We start from the raw sequence: 21,282 nt of genomic DNA, 5'->3' as shown, positions 1-21,282 counted from the left end.
AATATCAGATATAGGAATATTAAATATTATAAGAAAATGATATCACAAATTATTCTTTGATTTGGATATATAGTTAAGTTCTAGCTATTGACAAATTATTATTTTAACTAAACTAAAAGTTAAAGCCAAAATTTTTAAATTTAAGTTTATTTTTAATTTTTTAAATTTGAAATTTAAATTTTTAGATGATAAAAATTTATTTACATTAATATTTAGAAATTTTAAAAATTATCCCTTCTAATCTAAGGTGCAGCTACGCCATTATTGCCGGCAGCAGCAACATTACTTACCCTTGTAAGGGGTGTGACATTTGTCATTGGCGCTATTATTGATGATGGTGGCAACATTAATCACTGTGGCAACATTATTCATGTGGCAAAGGGCGATTCGTTTGCCCCTAGTGTTCCCGTCAATCTATCCTTAGGTCAATATGGAAGAGGTAAATCACAGGTGACTATTAGTCATTAGTGCAAATGGCCAAGATATGGGAGAGGTTATGCTCGGTCACACCGAGTTTCGACCCCAAAATTTCATGTGACAACATCTCATATTTTAATAATCCTACCGCCCCGAGGAACCACTGTGGCAACATTACTCACGCAGTAACACTTGGTGGCGCCTTAAGTCTTGACTCGAACTGATCATCAAGGTCTACATTTGATCGAATCCTGGTCATACCATGTGACCCTCATATCCTTCTCCGCATCAAGAAAAATATACTAAACTTTATTTTAAAAAAATAAATTCTTTTCCTACTTCCTAGTAATGAATACTGTTAACAAAACAATGCATAATACCTAATAATTTAGCTTTAGTAGATTTTTTTTTTTCAAGATCAAAATCAATAAAAACTTTTTCATATTAAACAATTTAAGCAACTTTATCAATTTTAAATATTTTTAAAATCAAATCTCCGATAAAAAAATGCTATTAATAAATTTTTAGATTTCATGCCTGTTTAAAGGATGACTATTTTATTTAATAAGTATGTATAAATTATATTTTAGAATTATCCAGGGGAAAGATAGTCTACATTATAATTACAATAAATCAAAATTTGGCGATCTAAGGAAATAAATGCAACCTCGAATTTAAGAGGTTCCCATTTTATCTGTAACACTGAAACCCACCACAAAAATGAGACATTTCATTTTCATGCAAACCGATTAGGATGACAATTTCCTTTAAATTTGATATCCGATTCAAAGAGTAGGGTACAGAAGAAATGTTTTTTTTATCAGATTAAATAATTAAATATTTAGATATGAATATTTTTTAAGTTGGGGCATGGATGTGATATATATATATATATATATACATCCATGCCCCAACTTAAAAAAATATTCATATCTAAATATTTAATATATATTATTAGTTTGCACATCCTTATATGGGCGATGTGAGCCTATCCCTCTCTCTTCTAAAATTATACATACAATTTGTCTCCTATAATTTTACATGGTGTGGTGCTGTTTTGAAAAAAATAAATATTACATGATGCTATTTTTTAAAAAAAAATAATACCATATTAAAAGAATAGAATCAACATGATGTTATTTTTACGAATACAACATCACGTAATACTTGTTTTTATTAACAACGTCACGTTGAAAAAAAAAATCATACACGTAGTGTTATTTTCATAAAACAAACGTTAAAAAAAACGCCACGTGGTGCTATTTAAAAAAAAAACAGCACTATGTGGTGTTGTTATGAAAAAAATCAGTATTACATGTGTGGTGCTATTTTTTCAACGTAGCATTGTTTTAAAAATAACATCACATAGTACTATTTAAAAAAAATAACGTCACATAGTGATACTTAAAAAAAAGTAATATGGAGCATTGTTTTCATAAAAATAATATCATGTTGGTGTTGTTTTTTCAATGTAATATTATTTTTTTTAAAAAAATAACGTCACATAGTGATACTTAAAAAAAAAAAATACTATGGAGCATTGTTTTCATAAAAATAATATGATGTTGGTGTTGTTTTTTCAATGTAATATTATTTTTTTAAAAAAAATAACGTCACATAGTGATACTTAAAAAAAATTACTATGGAGCATTGTTTTCATAAAAATAATATCATGTTGGTGTTGTTTTTTAAATGTAATATTATTTTTTTAAAGTACCTCATAATTTGTTTTTTTTCAAAATAGTACCATGTAGTAATATTTTTTTTTTCCAAAAAGCATCACGCTGTACATATTGAATTATAGGAGAGAGATTACATGTAGAATTATAAAAAAAAGATAGATGAGTTCATTATGTTTATTGTCGCCCACGATTGATTATGTTTATTGTCGCCCACGATTACTTATGTAAGGATGGAAGCTAACATTCTTTTATTATTGGAAAAGAAAAATTTTAATCATCTTAATCTCCTTAGTAGTTTAGTTGATGTCGGAATATACCTTGTGATATCTAATAAGTTAAATAATTTTAAAAAAATAAAAGAGAATGGTGGATAGTAACATGATAATGGATAGTGATCTTGTCCGAAAGTAGGTAGGTGAAAAGTTGAGGATGTGACAGTTTTATTGACCGACTATAGACCTCGCTTCACTCTGCAAAATAAGCAACGTCAGTGCTGAGACAGGGAAGGGGTCCCCGGTATTGACCCTCTGACGCTCAAGTCAGTTATCGGAAGTATAGAAGGAAAGTGAAGCAACAGTAACGTAGGCGCAAACAGTGACTAATGCGTACATCCATCGATAATGGACCCCCCTTTAAATAGAGCTCTGATAGGCGACATGCACACTCCTCGAGGCATGGGCACACTCTCGAATATGTCCCATGAAGGAGTCTTCAGAAATGTACCTCTGACATCATACTTTAACAGGGCATGCATATCCTTGACAAGACAATAGAAGCTTCCGCTATACGATTCGTCTATCGACTATGCCTCGTGTCAGCAACACTAGTTCTCAAAAAGATGTCGAGATATATGATAGTGGTCCCGTTGCTTGGCCGAGCGAGGTAGTTGTCGGCCGGAACTCGTCCGTTCTATCCATGACCAGGTCTTGTTGCTTGGCTGAGCAGGATAGCTGCTCGGTCGGGACTCCTCCACTCTATCGGCCTCAATTACTCTTCCCTGCGAGGACTGTGTAGTAGCGTGACTTCCATATTCGGACAAGCTCTCCAGTCTCCTTGTCGTTCTGTTGCTCCATAGTGAGCATCTGAGTATCTTGTCATACTATCCCGAGATGGACAGATTGTCCACTCGGACACATCTCACGTCGATTGAGTATTGACCGTCTCGACCGATTATTGCAATCATCTTCCACTCAGTCTTTTGATATTATGGTGTTGACCATCTTAATTTTGACCTCCAACTTAACAGTTGACCCTGTATCAAATGGACCTTCCTATATCGCCACATTAGATAGGAAATGATGAAAATAAAAATTAAATAATTAATGAGTAATGCATATAAAGATGAATATAATAAATTGCAATGGTTACATAGATATAAAATCCGTCCTAGCTACATTCATCCATTATCCCGAGCAGGTCCATACAAAAGTGGAGTAAGGAATATATCATTTGTAATTAACCGTTTGTAATTACGGTTAGATTGTAATAATCATAATTTAATTTTAATTAATTGTGATTTTTTTAAGGTTTACCATCCTAGATAATAGTTTAAATTGAGATGGATAATCGGAAGTTATCCGGAGACCGTCCCCTATTAGGTGTTAAGTTGTTTGGTCACTTACTTATCCACTGTCAATAGCTTCCACCATTCAATTGTGGCCGAATTGATCCGGCTATAATTGGTGATCCACTTTTTACGGAGAGGAGTATCTGCGATCAACACCGCACAATAATTCTCTCTCCCATTTTCATTTCATCTTCAGGAGATCGTAGACGGGAGCGGCGAGAAGCATGTCCCGGTGGCTTCTGGTGGCGGCCGCCGCCGCCGTCGCCGTCCTGGCGGTCTATGTCCACGTTTCACTCAACTCTCCCATCTCACCTCTTCCCCTACGCCTTCCTGTCTCCCCCTTCAACTTCCCTTCCAACAACCTTCTCCAGGTACGCTAGCAGCTAGCTAATCAATAAACTCTCTTCTTCCTTCTCCTTCTTCTTCCTCCTTCTTCTTCCTTAACTGCTGAACTGATGCGTCAAGCTAAGGCGGTGGAGAAGCTGGGAGAGGGGAAACTGCAAGGCCCGGAGGACGTCTACGTGGACGGCGATGGCACGCTGTACACCGCCACGAGGGACGGCTGGATCAAGCGGATGCTCGCGAACGGATCGGGTTTCGAGGAATGGATGCTGGCGGGCGGGGGAGGCCTCCTCGGCCTCGCTCTGGCCACGGACGACCCTGACGGAGTCCTCGTTTGCGACGCCTATAAGGTTTGACTCGCCGACGATAATTTCCTTCTCGCTTTTCTTTTGTTTGTTAATTTCGACTGTTCTTTAATTAATTTCTCAAGAACTCGCCTTCTGCATCAAAATGGCAGGGCTTGATAAAGGTGGGTACGGAGGGAGTGGTCAGTCTCGCTTCCCACGTGGATGGTACCAGAATAAGGTAATATTTCAGAAATTAAAAAGAGGACTAAACGGCAAATTATGAAAATGGTATGATTTTTTGTTTTTCTCCATTTTGTTAATATCTTTGGACACAAATGAAAGAGCCGTCCTAAATTAAATTAAGAAAAATATTAAATGAATATTTAAAAAAATAAATGAGTGTCTCATCAATAATTTTATTTTCAAAATACTCTTGACTTAATGTTGTTGGAGAAGCTACCGAATAACTACTACAGAGTAGAAATTATCGAGTAGTTGTTACAACGCGTAGAAGGTAGCAACCACCTCCTACAAGTTATAGCAGCTACCTGCTAGCTTATATTCAATTGTGATCAAAATAGTGTTCAATTGAATTCAATTGTAGTGTATGTCATGCGGTCTCTTAGTTTATTTTGTTAAAATGTTGTTTTAGTGAGGCTATAACTCTCCAATAAACATAATCAACATAAGATATATCGTTGTAAAAGCTAGCAATCAGTTGTTATACGTTGTAGCTGTTGAATTTTGTATTAAATTCAAAGCATTTTTTGGTAGTGTTTTTAGTCCCACATTGCTAAGTGGAGAAGCTTGGAAGGGCTTATATAGGAAACCCTTCCATCCTTGCTTAGCAATGATAAGGGGACCTACATGCATGCGCGGGCCAAGCCCAAATCGAGTGGATTTGGGGGGTTCGAGCCGGAAATCCATAAACCGGGCGTCACGTACGCGATTAACGCGCGCAGGGCGGGGTGCAAATCCCCAGCCCGTGGGCCTTGCGCTCACGGGCGGCCCTGTGTGTTTTTGCTAGTTTGGTTCAGTCTGAACCAAACCAGTTTGGTTTCCAGTTCGGTTGATTCGAACCAAACCAGAGCACCGCGCGAGAGGAGACGCGACACCGCGCGTGAGGAGACGCGGACGCGTTTCCTCGCTAGCAAAGCAGTGCTTCGTACCTCCTCAGAGTGAATAAAAGGGGACAAGCAGTGCCTCTATTACTCACTCAATCTTCCTTCTTCTCCCTTCTCTGTGCGATACATTCTGCACAGCACCTCCTCTGCTTTTTTCTTTTCGAGTTCGAGTCTTTCTGCGCCTTTGTTGTGTCCTGAGGCTTGGTCTTTTCGGCGATCTGAGGTTGGGTCCGAGTGTCGCGTCCGTTTTGGAGTGCACCTACGGACAAGACGAGCGGTTGTCGGATCTTGAGGGAATTTTGCCGGGGAGCCTTTGCACCGTGAGGCGACAATAAATTCTCTAAGGACAGTCGGCGTGCCGACGCTTCAACCGGATAACTATATTCTAAACCCGACTAATTTATTTATCTGTCTATTGCATGCTATTTTTTTGTCAATATAATACTGCTGTTTATATTGCTTTAAATATATTACCAACATTCTTAGAGAATTTATTTGCCTGCATCTATAGACATGATGAATGATAGGGTAATAGGATCTGATGAGGCTAGTGCTAGACCCGAGAAATTTTACGGGCAAAACTTCAGACGTTGGCAACAACGGATGAAATTTTGGCTTACTACGCTAGGGTTATTCTCCGTTATAGAAACAGACCCTCCTTCACCTAATGAAGAGGAACCTGCCCGTAGTGCTGCCTTAGAGAGGTTTAAGCAAAGGGATTATCTCTGCCATGGGAGAATCCTGTCTGCCCTCTCAGACACACTATTTGATGTATATTGCTCAACCTCTTCAGCTAAAGAGCTGTGGAAATCTTTGGATAAAAAATACAACTCCAAAGATTCTGGTTTAGAAAAGTATACTGTGGCAAAATTCCTGAACTTCAAAATGGTTGAAGGCAAATCTGTGATTGAGCAGACACATGAATTCCAAGTTCAAATTCATGGTCTTGCTGAAGGAGATATGTCATTACCCGAAAAATTTCAGGTCTTGTCTATCATCGAAAAATTGCCTCCGAGTTGGGAAGATTTTGGCATGACTCTTAAACATCGGAGAGGTAAAATCTTTCTTGAAGATTTGATGATTGCCTTAAATATCGAAGAAGAACATTGGAAGCAACATAAAAATGATGATACAAGAATGCCTATGGATTTTATTCCAAAGGCGAATGTAGTAGTCTCATCTGACAAGAGGAAATTCAAAAACCAGAAAATGAAAAACAAGATGAAACCCAACCCAAATGTTCAAAAGAAAACTGGAACCAAACCTAAGCCTTGCTGGGCATGTGGACAGGTTGGACATTATGCCAAATTCTGCCCTAAGCGAAAGGACAAGGAGAAAAACCAAAGCAATACGTCCAACACTAAGGCACAAGTAAATGTCGTGACTGCTAGTGACGACACCAGCAATAGGTTTGTTACCTTCAAACCCGAACTAAACTTGATCTATCAACCCAATGAATGGTTAGTTGATACAGGTGCTAATGTACACTGTTGTGCTGATCGCTCTGCCTTCCTTACTTATCAGGTAATTGAAGGCACTTCCGTGATCATGGGGAACCATTCTGCAGCCAGGGTGTTTGGGATAGGACAAGTTGACCTGAGGTTCACCTCTGGAAAAGTCCTGTCACTGTATGAGGTGCATCATGTTCCAGCGGTCCGTCGGAATTTGATTAGCGGATCAAAGTTAGTCCGTGCTGATTATGAGTTGAACTTTAAATGTAATAAAGTTGTAATATTACATTTAGGAACCTTTATTGGAAAAGGTTACCTTAATGAAGGTTTATTTAAACTCAATGTAGAAAATGCTACTTTAAATAAAACTTCTGATATTGGTTGTTCATATAACATTGAGTCTTATGATCTGTGGCAGGACAGATTAGGACATGTCAATTTTAATACCGTAAAAAGGATGATGAATCTTGATATGATCCCTAAGCATGCTATAAATGATAAGAAAAAATGTGAAATTTGTGTGCAATATAAACAAACCCGTAAACCCTTCAAATCAGTTGATAGAAATTCTAATATTTTAGAATTGATTCATACTGACTGTTGTGAGTTTAACGGTGTAATAACGAGAGACCATAAAAGGTATTTCATTACCTTCATTGATGATCACTCTCGTTATTGTTATGTTTATTTGCTAAAAACCAAGGATGAAGCTTTAGATAAATTTATGGTTTTTAAATCTGAAGCTGAGAATCAAACCGATAAAACAATTAAGAGGTTAAGGTCTGATAGGGGTGGAGAATTTACCTCGAACCTGTTTCAAAAATTTTGTCAAGATACATGTATAATCCATGAGGTAACTGCTCCATATAGTCCTCAATCCAACGGTATAGCAGAACGAAAAAATCGAACCCTTGAAGATATGATTAATTTCATGTTAGGCAGTTCTGGGTTACCCAACTTTATGTGGGGGGAGGCTCTATACACTGCATGCCATGTGCTAAATAGAGTCCCAATGAAGTCAAGGGATAAAACCCCATATGAGCTTTGGAAAGACCGAAGGACAAGTTTGAAATACCTTAAAGTGTGGGGGTGCCTTGCAAAGGTACTAGTACCTGAACACAGAAGGAAAAAACTTGGTCCAAAGACCGTAGATGGTATCTTCTTGGGTTATGCTCAAAATAGTATTGCATATAGGTTCCTGATTATTAAATCAGAAATTCCTGGAATAGATGCAAATACTATTGTAGAACTTCGCGATGCTACATTTTTTGAGGATATATTTCCTATGAAGACGAGAACACCTCAATCTAGTATTCCTACTAGAAATGAGCCTTCTTCTGTAGAGGTCCCATTATCCGTAGTGGGTACACCTTCCTCAAGTCACTCTAGACTAGATGAATCTAGTGAGTGTACAGAACCGAGAAGGAGCAAGAGGCAACGTGTGTCTACGGATTTAGGCCAGGACTTTATCACCTATAATATAGAAGGTGACCCTGTGACATATAGAGATGCTATGGCTTCTCCTGAAGCTAAGTACTGGAAAGAGGCCATTAAAAGTGAAATGGACTCTATTATCTCTAATGCTACTTGGGAGTTAGTAGATTTACCTCCTGGGTGTAATACTATAGGATGTAAATGGGTGTTTAAAAGAAAACTAAAACCTGATGGGTCAGTAGATAAATTCAAAGCCCGCCTAGTTGCTAAGGGATTCAAACAGAAAGAAGGGATTGACTATTTTGACACTTATTCTCCTGTTACAAGAATTATTACAATCCGAGTATTAATAGCATTGGCGTCCATATATCATCTTGAGATCCATCAAATGGATGTTAAAACGGCATTCCTTAATGGAGATCTTGAAGAAGAGATATATATGGATCAATCTGAGGGATATGTAGTTTCTGGAAATAAGAACAAAGTTTGTAGGTTAGTCAAATCTCTTTATGGTTTGAAGCAAGCCCCAAAGCAGTGGCACGAAAAATTTGATAGAGCTATGCTATCATTTGGCTTTGAAGTGAATGACTCTGATAAATGTGTATATGCTAAAATGAAAGGTGATTATTGTATTATCCTATGCTTATATGTAGATGATATTCTACTGTTTGGAACTAACCTTTCTATTATAAATGAGACTAAGACCCTCTTAAGTGGTAAGTTTGATATGAAGGATATGGGTTGTGCTGATATGATTTTAGGGCTGAAGTTGACTCATCAATTGATGGAATAGCAATTTCTCAGTCACTCTATGTTGAGAGAGTATTAGAGAAATATGGCTATAGCCAAGTTAAATCTATTGTCACACTATGACCCTTCAAAAACTCTCCACAAGAATAATATGGTGTGGTGTCTCAATTAAGATACTCACAAATAATAGGTAGTCTAATGTATTTAGCTAATTGTTCTAGACCTGATATTTCTTTTGCTATATCGAAATTGAGCAGGTTTACCAGCTGTCCGGACAGAACGCATTGGGATGCATTAGACAGAGTACTCAGATATCTGAAAGGCACTATATCCTTGGGCTTGTGGTACGGGAGATTCCCTGCAGTCCTGGAGGGATATAGTGATGCTAGTTGGATAGCTGACACTGCTGAGTGTAAAGACGTTACTGGTTATGTCTTTACACTTGGAGGCGGTGCAGTTGCTTGGAGGTCTGTTAAACAGACGATTATAACCCGGTCTACATCTGAGGCAGAATTGTGTGTTTTGGATACCACAGTAACTGAAGCTGATTGGCTTAAGGGTCTTCTTTCTGAAATTCCCTTGATGATGAAGTCAATACCTTCTATTTCAGTACACTGTGATAATCAAACAACAATAGCTCAGATTAGAAGCTCCAAGTATAACCAGAAACAGAAGAGACATGTACGAATAAGATTAAAGTCTATTCGTGAGCTAGTGTCTCTTGGAGTGGTGTCATTGGACTTTGTAAGTTCAAAAGACAATATTGCTGACCCACTCACTAAAGGACTTGATTCTGAGAAAATCAAGAGATCCAGTAAGGGAATGAGACTGAGGCCTGTCCTGGTTTCATCTATAGCGGCAACCCAACCTATCTGATTGGAGATCCCAAAAAGTAGGTCAATGTGGTACAAACAAGTTATAAGGGTGAAACGTAAGCATCAAATTGATTGAGATGTAATCTCATAGTCTCTTCCCTGGATAGATGCTTGACTGCTAGTAAGTATGAGCTTAGGAGCTCTTAATGAGTTCAAGGTCTTAATGACAGGATGCTTGCAGTACATCCTTGGAGAACTCACCTATGTAAGTGTAACTGTGTGGCCGCAGTGTGGGGGGTCTAGGCAACTCCCCTTAGCACTTATGAAACAAGATTCGGTGGCATGGCCGTAATGCACCAACCCAGAAGGATTCAACCGTCGCCCGTGATGAGTTGTTACCAATTGACTTCACATATAAAAAAGGTTTAAGTTCAAGACCTAGTTCACTTCAAACCTATGTGAATAAGATTGGTGTACTCAGGTGAAAATTCAAACCGGAAGGTATTTTCACTAAAAGCTCATTGCAACCTAGCCTCAGGACATATTTTATCTTTTAAACCGAAATGATTTGAATTTGTGGGGGATTGTTGAATTTTGTATTAAATTCAAAGCATTTTTTGGTAGTGTTTTTAGTCCCACATTGCTAAGTGGAGAAGCTTGGAAGGGCTTATATAGAAGCTCTTCCATCCTTACTTAGCAATGATAAGGGGACCTACACGCATGCGCGGGCCAAGCCCAAATCGAGTGGATTTGGCGGGTTCGAGCCGGAAATCCATAAACCGGGCGTCACGTACGCGATTAACGCGCGCAGGGGGGGTGCAAATCCCCAGCCCATGGGCCTTGCGCTCACGGGCGGCCCGGTCTGTTTTTGCTAGTTTGGTTCAGTCTGAACCAAACCAGTTTGGTTTCCGGTTCGGTTGGTTCGAACCAAACCAGAGTTTGGTTTTTGTTCCGCGTAAGGAACGGACGCAACACCGCGCGAGAGGAGACGCGGACGCGACACCGCGCGTGAGGAGACGCGGACGCGTTTCCTCGCTAGCAAAGCAGTGCTTCGTACCTCCTCAGAGTGAATAAAAGGGGACAAGCAGTGCCTCTATTACTCACTCAATCTTCCTTCTTCTCCCTTCTCTGTGTGATACATTCAGCACAGCACCTCCTCTGTTTTTTTCTTTTCGAGTTCGAGTCTTTCTGCGCCTTTGTTGTGTCCTGAGGCTTGGTCTTTTCGGCGATCTGAGGTTGGGTCCGAGTGTCGCGTCCGTTTTGGAGTACACCTATGGACAAGACGAGCGGTTGTCGGATCTTGGGGGAATTTTGCCGGGGAGCCTTTGCACCGTGAGGCGGCAATAAATTCTCTAAGGACAGTCGGCGTGCCGACGCTTCAACCGGATAACTATATTCTAAACCCGACTACTTTATTTATCTGTCTATTGCATGCTATTTTTGTGTCAATATAATACTGTTGTTTATATTGCTTTAAATATATTACCAACAGTAGCAACTACCTATTAGCTTCTACACAATCGATCATAATCGAATAATGTTCCTTTGAATGTAGTAGGTGTTTTGAAGTCCTCTTAGTTTGGTTGAAATATTGTGTTAACTAGATTATCACTTTTCAATAAACAATATCAACATAAAATAATGAAATTATTGTAGCAGCTGCCAGCTAGCTGTTAGGACATATGGAGAGCTAGAGGTGAATAGCTTCGTTCACTTTTTTTAAACTTGATTTGTAGCGAAAAACTTGAAGCAATGCTAACACCTTCCTTTTACTAGGTATTCATCTACGTAAGGTGACTAATTCAATGATCCACTCCTCACTCTCATAGATACACTATGAAAATCTCCTTCGGAAGGCGGAGAAGCCTCGTCAAGCTTAAGTACGAGAATACAACAAGAAAACAAGAATGCAAACATAAAATACAATCGAGAATGACTTTTAGGATTTATAATAAGGAACCTTGCGTTGTTTTCTCTTTTCTTGCTTTGAATTACTTCTTGGTGGATGGAAATACAACAACAATTTGCTCCAAAACTCCCAAGAATCGGCTGAAGAAAGTGTTGTTCAATTCTTTGCGAAAACCCCTTTGTTTGGGTTACTTTGACTCATAATCGATTGACTTACCCTCAATTGATTTCCACGTCAGCTTAACAATTCAAAATCGGCAGAACGGTTTTTTTTTCGCCTAACTAGTCAATTGGTGAGTCATACCAATCGATTCTGCAGCTTCTAATTGATTGACTAATCAATTCAGAAGCTTTCGATTCTCGCGAGAATCTCTCAATCGATCACCTACTGTGCTCTCGTGAACAGACTTCAATCAATTACCCTAATCGATTGGTGAAGCCTAAATTGATTGCCCCAATTGATTCCAAGCCCTTGTGTTGTCACATTAAAACACCCTTAATCAATTGTCTTAATCGATTAACCTAAGGCCTAATCAATTAGCCAATCGATTCTGAGTTTACTGTGCTTCGCGAAAAGCACCCAATCGATTAGGTTTGAATATGTCCTATTCGATTAGGCAATCTACCTAATCCAATCAATTAGGTAATCTGCCTAATTGATTGGTCTTGGGCTAATCGATTAAGTTCATTGATTGTCTCAACCCTAAACTCTGAACTCGAGTTTAAGGTTCTTTGCCCAACCCTAAAATCATCCATTACTCGTTGGAACTTTCTGTTGCATGGCATTCGGTCATCCTTGACCTGCCAGAGCTTCTTTACCAAGTTTTTGGTCAAGTTTGGACTCACTTGGATTTTTCATCTCGTGCCAACTCCCATTGGACTTTTGATCACCAAGTGTCCAATCAACCTTTGACCTACTTAGCCTTTTTTCTTGCTTAGCCCCGCTAGGACTTTCACTACGTTCCCAACTAGGACTTCACTGCATAGCCTTGCTAGGACTTCAATTGCCTAGTTCCCAACTAGGTCTTCACTGTCTAGCCTCGCTAGAACTTCCACTACCTAGCTTCACTCACTAGAATTTTTCTGTTGCCTAATCTCCAATTAGGACTTTCCGTTGACTAACTTCTAGTTGGACTTTCCAGACAAGTATTCGATCCTCCCTTGATCTACCTGACTTCTCTCTTACATATTGTCAAATATCAAAATTCAAATTTGAGACAACTCGAGTTTAGTCAAACTGATCAACCTTGACCCGATGACGATTGCACTAAAAATCTCTCCCCTTTTGATGTTTAATAATAAGTTTAAGTTAGGATAACCCAAATTAGCCCAACTCCCTTCTTCATCCCATGCCAAAGCATAAATGAGAGTTTCCTAACTTGAACCCTACATCTTTCTCCTCATTTGACACACATCAAAAATTTTCTCCCCAAGATTCATCCTTTGGTAATTAAAACTTCACAATGAAGGTTTCATACCTTCCATTGTCTCTAATGCTCAACCTTGAGCATTCATCCATCATCATGTCTTTAAGGAGAACCTCCCCTCAAAGCATGCTCCAATTTCTATCATTGTACAAACAATAATTTGGAATTGCTAAACCTTTAGGAAGTTCTAAAATTTGAAGTCATGAGGTTAAAAATTCACCCTTGAATCTAAACATCCTACTTAACTTTACATTAGTTCTCTTTAACCATCCCTTTCTCATTTCCATCAAGAAAATTACCCTTAAATGCTTACTCAAGCACTCGAGAGGGTTAAAGATATTTAAATTGATTAAACGTGGCATAATGGACTGAAATCAAGTTATTTCAGCTAAAGCTTAGTCATGCTAATTGATTGGTTTTAGATACAAATTGATTATAGCTCATGTGAATCGATTGACACCCACTACCAATCGATTGGCAACAATGCCTAATTGATTGGAGTTTCCGATTTATGAAATTAATTTCAGACCTAATTTCATAAACTCATAAATAATTTTACGACATTCGAAAAATCACAAAATTTCACGTAGATATTACTTATGTCATATATTATCATAGAAAAATAGTTTTCTATGAAAATATCTCTCATTTTCAAAGAATGATACAAAATTGAAAACTATTGAAAACTTTAATGTTTCACTCTAACTTGGTATCTAACTAATCACCCTATTAACAAATAAACTTCACCAAGGTTTTTCAAAATATTTTTGAAATCATATTTAAAACAAATTTTCAACCATGATCTTTAGGCTAAAATTAAATGCACATGACTTGTACATTAATTTTTCTCATAATTGAACTTCACATAATCATTTGTTTTAATGAAACTAAAACTCAATTAAATCTACTAAATCAACATCTTGAGTTTTGTTCATACTCCTAGCATCGCACTTGTATCTATTGTGTCTCAATATACATACAAGTCAACTCTATAGTATTTGTGAGATGTAAAATAGGTTTTCTCTAAACTAAGGGATCATGCATCTCTATTTAGGCATTTTAACTTTGATCATCTTTCCAAGGATGTTAATTTATGTCATTGTCCTTAATTACGAGGAATTTAAAACAATGCATGATTATGACATACATTAAATGAGTATTTTTCAAAAGAAAAACTATTTTATATATCATTTTTTTTCATAATAATATATATGCAAAGTATGATGTCATGACATATGATAGAGTGCACAAAATATGACAATTATAGCACAAAGAAAATACCTAGATTTTTATTTGATTTCATCCTTAACTATTATGCCAAAACCAGTATTGCTCCCATCTCCTTAGAATGCACCAAAATCTCAATTTGACACATTTGTAAATTCCATCCTTATTTATGCCAATTTGATCAAGCTCAATATTTCAAAAAGTTTAATTCACACACTTTTACTCTTTAAGAGTGAAAATTCAACTTCTCATTTTCAAGGTTTCACTATATCTTGAAAATTTCCTAAAGTGTCAATTTCACTATGGTTGGATTAACTACCCTTTCAATTAGAGTTGATACACTCTAAGCCCATTTAGTGTGAAGGGATCATACTTTTAGGAACTCAATACCTATTGGTGCTCGTTGGATATACTAGGTATTCACTATGGATAACTTCTCTTGATACCTTTCTAATGACTTTCATAGACTTCTTAGAAGTCTTAGTCACACTAGTCTCCTTAAAATCAACTCTAGGGATAATCTTCCTTTTAATTTTGACTTGACTTCTAGACCTTAATTCTATAAGTATATGGAACTCTATAGTATGAGGGCTTTTTCCTTGAACTTAGGTTTGTATCTCAAAACTCTCTTGCCCTTAGACGACTCTTGTCTATTTTGACCTAGGTTTTGCTTCTTTGACTCTTTGACATTATTTGCCATTTTTTTCTAGGATCCTCTCCAATTTCTCAAGTTTTAATCTTAAAATTTGATTTTCTATCCTTAAATGCTCAAATTTGGATTTTTCATAATTTCCTTGAGCATTTTCCTTTTTAAATATATTTCTAATATCCTTAGAATTTTTGCCTAAATTATTTTCTACCTTCCTATCCTTAGGTAGGGTTGTTCTAGCATGATATGACTTATAATTTTCTTTAAAATTATTATGCTTCCTATTTTCATGATAAATAGCACTAAAATCATAAAAATTATTTCTAGCATGCTTTTTGTCATGATGTGAAGGAATACCATTAACTAATGATATCTTAGATTTGCTCTTGGAATTTCCCCCTTGAGTTAGCTTCCTTCCTGGTTCTTAGTCGAAATCCTCTCTCTTAGACATTAATTTTGATAATGAACCTTTCTATTGCAAGAAAAACACACAATGTATTTCTTGCCCTTTCGTTTCACGGGGTCAATCTCTTTTGATTTCTACATCACTTTGGGTATCACTTTAGTTGTATCCTTGACCAAATTGGAACACTTGTTCTTATAGTTATAGTGTCCCTTCTCCCTAGACTCAAAGCACAATATATGATTTTTATTTTTAACAATTGAAATTGTTACACCTTCATGATTTGTGCTCTTTTGACTTGTAGAGGTGAAATAGTCATCTTCATTGGCTCTGAAAGTTGAGACTTCTCATTCTGGTGTCAATGAGTTCTTCCCCTCATTCCTTGAGGCGGATGCCTCTTTGATATCTTCCTCGGATGTTAAGTATCTCTCAACCTCCGAAACCTCTTGTTCTTGATCTAATGAGTTTCCCTCTTTGGATTTGACTTCATTTTGCATCAAGGTCAGATAGTCATGAAGTTTTGCCAACTTGCTTCATAACTTCTTAGCATCTTGATATTCTCCAATTTTACACAAGATGTTACTTGGCAATAAATTAACCAACAATTTGATTACCTACTATTAGCCTCACATCACTTGATTTGCTCCTCGATCCATTTTTTCTTTTTGAGGAGCTTCCCTTTGCTATCCGTTGGAACTTGAAATCCCTCCATTATAGCAAACTATTGTTTTATGTCCATCATGAAGAAATTTTCGACCCTTGATTTTCAAAGATCAAAGCTTTCCATTTCGAATGGTGGAGGTGCTTAGATGTCATATCTGAATCCATTTCGGAAATCCATTTTGAAGTTGAGCTCCTTTGATGATGAGTAATTTAGGGGTTCAACTTTTAAGTTTTTCTTCTAGCTCTTGTTTCTGTTGGATCGTTACACACGTGAGGGGAGGGGGGAGGGTGAATCATGTGATTTTAAAAACTTATCTTTTTCGATTTTATAAAACAAAGTGCGCAGCGGAATTAAAAACAAAAATATAAAATAAGAAGACACAAGTATATGATCGGTTTACTTAGTTCAGAGCCTTTGACGTCTCCTACTCTAAGATCCAAGCCCCTCAGACCTATCGATGGGTAATCCACTGAAGCTTTTCTGAAACCGTTGGAAGAGGGAATCAAGTACAAATAAAAGAATAGGAAAGTATAATAAACCTACACTTTCCTTTTGCAGATATTTAAAGTACAAAAATTGAAACCAATTACCAACATGAAGACGTCAGAGTCTCATGTGTCGGTGACGGCTTATCTACAGTAGTCGGGCGTGGTAGTGTTGTAGTAGAACAACAACACGAAGTTAGAGTAGTCAGAACGTCGAAGGAGCACGTAGAAGCTTGTAGAGGAGATATGTCTTGAAGGTTGGCCGAAACACTCTTTTATTGAGCATTGAAGGCGCTTTCCATAGCAATGAAAGTGCCTTCCATCCATTAGGTTTTATCTCGAACATCTCGCCTCTTATCGTTGACGAAGTCTAATGTTATCTGGCCGAATGCGCCTTCCAAGTTCTCGAAGGTGCCTTCCATCGCCCAGCTCAAGGCGTCTTCCTTCGAATGGAAGGCGTCTCGTGTATTGTTCACCCGAGACAATTTGTGCTCTTTTTATCTTGTAAAATATGTTAGTCCAACACAAAATATTTAATGTGTAAAACATAATTAGCACAATAATAAGGTAGCAGTAATAATTAGATCATATTTCCCTGAGATTAAGATCTAGTAACGGTCTCAATTTAGATTTCCAAAATGGACCTAAATTGGATATATGTCTAATGTCCTCAAATGGGACTCGTCCTCACTAGATTACTCTCCTCTAGTGTTTATCTTACTTACCTTGCAGAATCATTTGACTCTACCTCGGTCCACCATGTCTTCCCACTAGTTGTTAGGTCTGCAAACTCAATTGAACTTCGATCAGTTGTCAGGTCCCGCGGATCCAGCCGGACTTCCCACCAGATATCGAGTCACTCCTTTACCTATCTAGACTTCTACACTAGCTATCAAGGCCTCCAGACCTAGCTAGGCTTCAGCCTGGTGTCAGACCAGTCAAGTTCTGCATACTTGGTAGAAATGTTAGATTACACAACACATCTAACTTTAATTCACTTGTCATTAATCATTGATGCCAACTGCACTAATCGTTTCTTCCGATGGTTAGTCCAATTAAGAGCGACCTCACTCTGATACCACTTGTTAGGTCATGTAGAGAGCTAGAGGAGCGTGAATAGCTTCATTCGCTTCTTTGAATTTGATTTGCAGTGAAAAACTTGAAGTAATGCTAGCACCTTCGTTTTACTTGGTATCCACCTCCTTGAGGTAACTAATCTAAGGGTCCACTCCTCACTCTCATAGATACACTATTAAAACCTCCTTCCTAGAGGCGGAGAAGCCTTGTATAAGCTCAAGCACGAAAATACAAGAAGAAAACAAGAACGCAAACACAAAATACAATTAAGAACGACTTTTAGGATTTACAATGAGGAACCTTGTGTTGCTTGCTCTTTTCTTGCTTTGGTTTGGCTCTTGGTGGATGGAAATGCAACAATACTTTGCTTCAAAACTCCCAAGAATCGATTGAAGCAAGTGTTATTCAAATTTTCGCAAAATCCCCTTTTCTAGGGTTATTTTGGCGTCTCCTAATCGATTGGCTTACTTTCAATCGATTGTCACGTTAGCTTGACCGTTCAAAACCTGTAGAATGTCTCTTTTCTCCAAACTAATCGATTGGTGAGTCATACCAATCAATTTGGCATCTTTTAATCGATTGCCAATCAATTCAGAAGCTTTATATTATTGTGAGAATCTCTCATTTGATTTCTCAATCGATTCCAACACCGACTATGCTCTCGCTAACATGCTTTAATTGATTACCCTAATCGATTGGTGAAGTCTGAATTGATTGCCCCAATCAATTCCAAGTCCTTCTGTTCTCACACAAAAACACTCTTAATCATTTGCCCTAATCGGTTGACCTAAGGCTTAATTAATTAGCCAATCGATTCTGAGCCTTATTCTGCTGAAAGCACCCAATCGATTAGGCAATGACCTTGGGCTAATCAATTGTCTTAACCCTAAACTCGAAACTCGAGTTTAAGGTTCCTTTACGCAACCCCAAAGTTATCCGTGACTCTTTGGGACTTTCTGTTGTCTAGCATTCGATTACCCTTTCCTTGCTAGAGCTTCTTCACCAAGTGTTCGGTCAGCCTTTAACTCACTTAAACTTTTTCCTTACCTAGCTCTGCTAGAACTTCCACTATCTAGTTCTCAATTAAGTCTTCACTGCCTAGTTCCACTAGGACTTCAATTATCGAGTCCGCTAGGACTTCCACTGTCTAGCTTTACTCACTCAAGCTTTTCCATTGCTTAACCTCCAATTAACACTTTCGATTGTCTAACCTCCGATTGGGACTTCCCAGACAAATATCTAGTCTTCTCTGATTTACTTGACTTCTCTCTCATATATTGTCAAACATCAAAACTCAAGCTCGAGTCAACACGAGCTTTGTTGAACTGGTCAACCTCCGAGGATGATTGCACCAACACTAGTAAACAACTGTTACATATTGTAACAGCTAGCAACCAACTGCAACACGTTCTAGAAGCTAGCTACTACAACCTAAATTTTAAAATTGGTCTAGGGATATTTATTTTAAATGGGCCGTCCATTTAACTTTAATTAAAAAAAAGCATCATCTGTTTATTTGTCTTATGGAAGTCGTTTTGATTTTTTGCCCAATATCTTATCAGAGTAACGAGACAAATTGTCTACATAAGCAATGTTTCAAAAGTTGTAGATGAGTAAATAAAAATCCAGAATGAAAGACTAACTATTATCTAATCCTAGGGCTCATTTTGCATAAAATATTTTTTTTAAAGAGTATTTTAACCCAAGGTTGAAATTATAAGACGTTTGTAGCAATACCTCTCTTATTAAGAGATGACAATGAAATCTAATCTTTGAAGATGATACGAGATGCATTGTACAGTTGGGTATTAGGAGTAGGTCTTACAACAGTGTCAAATATCCTTGTTAATGTGTGTGTGTTTTTGTATATTTCTTAGTTTTGTTGCATACTATATTTGGCATGACAACAAATACACACGAGCATCTCAAACTAATTGTTTCATTGTTTGTGTTTTTTTGCATGAGATGATCAATTAATAGGCATCATCTATTCGCCCTTTCCTCTCCAGTTACACTCAAACTAATGATTTTAGTTGATTGTAAAAGTGATGTCAAAGTGGGTGTTCTATATTTGGACTCATATCCTATGGCCAATAACCAACACTCAGTTCCTCCACTGATGTGGTAGTGGTAAGGAATAAATAAAAAGATTATAGTTTGAATCTTAATAGGGACAAATCTTTTAGAGGTTCTCTGGGCATAAGTTGTGTTTAATTGAAGCTCACTTCTCAATAGACTTCAACATGGCTATTTCTCGAAATGAAGGATCTGAAACTCCTACAAATAAAAAGTAGGAAGAAAAGTGAACAAGGCATTGAGATCTATGTCTAAAGGCAATGAGCAGACAAAGGAAATTATACCAAGAACAACTTTTCAGTGACCAAGATTTGCAAATAATTAAGCTTCGGAATGAGTTTAAACTTTAAAAAGACTCAAAGCTAATTCATGATTTTACTGATTCATTTACAGTTTCAACGATGTCTGATTGACTTGAGATAATCAATGTGGAACTCTTAACCCTTTCCTGCAACGTTTGGGGGCTCATCCTTCATCCTTGTATTGGCTTTATACAGATGATCGTAGATTAGTTTGGTGCAACGATCCCTGCCGTGCTCAAAATCTATAAATTTTGCAGATTCGCGGATGACTTGGCGGAGGCTTCCGATGGCAGCATCTACTTCAGCGACGCGAGCAGTACGTTCGAGTTCCATGATTGGTTTCTCGACTTTCTCCAGGCCACGCCTACTGGAAGGCTCCTCAAGTACGACCCGGAAACTAAGGCCACCTCGGTGGTGCTCGATGGCCTTTCCTTCGCCAACGGCGTCGCACTGTCCGCGCAGCAAGACTTCGTCGTCGTGTCCGAGTCATCAAAGTGAGGTTTCAATCCAGGCATGCGTATATGCATTTCCGATTCGTCATTGCTGGAATTGTTGATGATTAATTGTGATTTAATCTTAAAACCAGATTTAGATGTTTGAAGCATTGGCTGAAGGGGGACAACAAAGGGCAGACTGAAATCTTCATCGACAATCTCCCAGGATCTCCGGACAACATCAAGCTCGCACCTGATGGATCTTTCTGGATCGCGATATTGCCGGTCTGTCTCTCCTACTGATGCGCGTTAATCGCCTAATTAACTAACGAATAACCATGGCCCTGCAGCCGACACCAAAAGGATTCAACTGGATCCACGCGTCGCCGACGGCCAAGAAAGTGATCGCTGCATTCCCGACGCTCCTCAAGGCCGCCAAGGCCATGTCCTTGAAGGGAGGTGCCATGGTTGTCAATGTTGGGAGCGACGGGAAGATGAGGAGGATGCTCGATGATTCCGAAGGCAAGGTGATGAAATTCGTCACGTCGGTATTGGAATTCGATGACCACCTCTACTTGGGTAGCCTGGTTAACGACTTCGTGGGCAAGATACGGCTGAAATGATCGTCCATGTTCTTGGATCATATATCTAGTTTGTTTTAGTTTTGATACCTCAAGACAATATTTCGTACAACAGTCCAGACCTTGTCCTCAATGACAGCGGTTAAAATAGTTAAAATACTCAGGATTTTTGGGAACAGA

General features: G+C 38.1%; 1 protein-coding gene across 1 annotated transcript; it reads left to right on the top strand.

Annotated features, from left to right (window-relative positions):
• Positions 1-3,749: 3,749 nt before the first annotated feature.
• Positions 3,750-21,261, top strand: LOC122020295 (adipocyte plasma membrane-associated protein-like). The gene is made up of 6 exons (XM_042578163.1): positions 3,750-4,037; positions 4,137-4,358; positions 4,466-4,533; positions 20,345-20,581; positions 20,674-20,806; positions 20,872-21,261. The coding sequence occupies exons 1-6, from the start codon at positions 3,891-3,893 to the stop codon at positions 21,142-21,144; spliced, it is 1,080 nt and encodes a 359-aa protein (XP_042434097.1). The 5' UTR covers positions 3,750-3,890; the 3' UTR covers positions 21,145-21,261.
• The last annotated feature ends 21 nt before the right edge of the window (positions 21,262-21,282 follow it).

This window comes from Zingiber officinale, chromosome 9A, assembly GCF_018446385.1.
Source record: "Zingiber officinale cultivar Zhangliang chromosome 9A, Zo_v1.1, whole genome shotgun sequence".
NCBI lineage: Eukaryota > Viridiplantae > Streptophyta > Magnoliopsida > Zingiberales > Zingiberaceae > Zingiber > Zingiber officinale.
The sequence above is the reverse complement of the archived record's forward strand: the minus strand, read 5'-3'. Positions and strand labels throughout refer to the sequence as shown.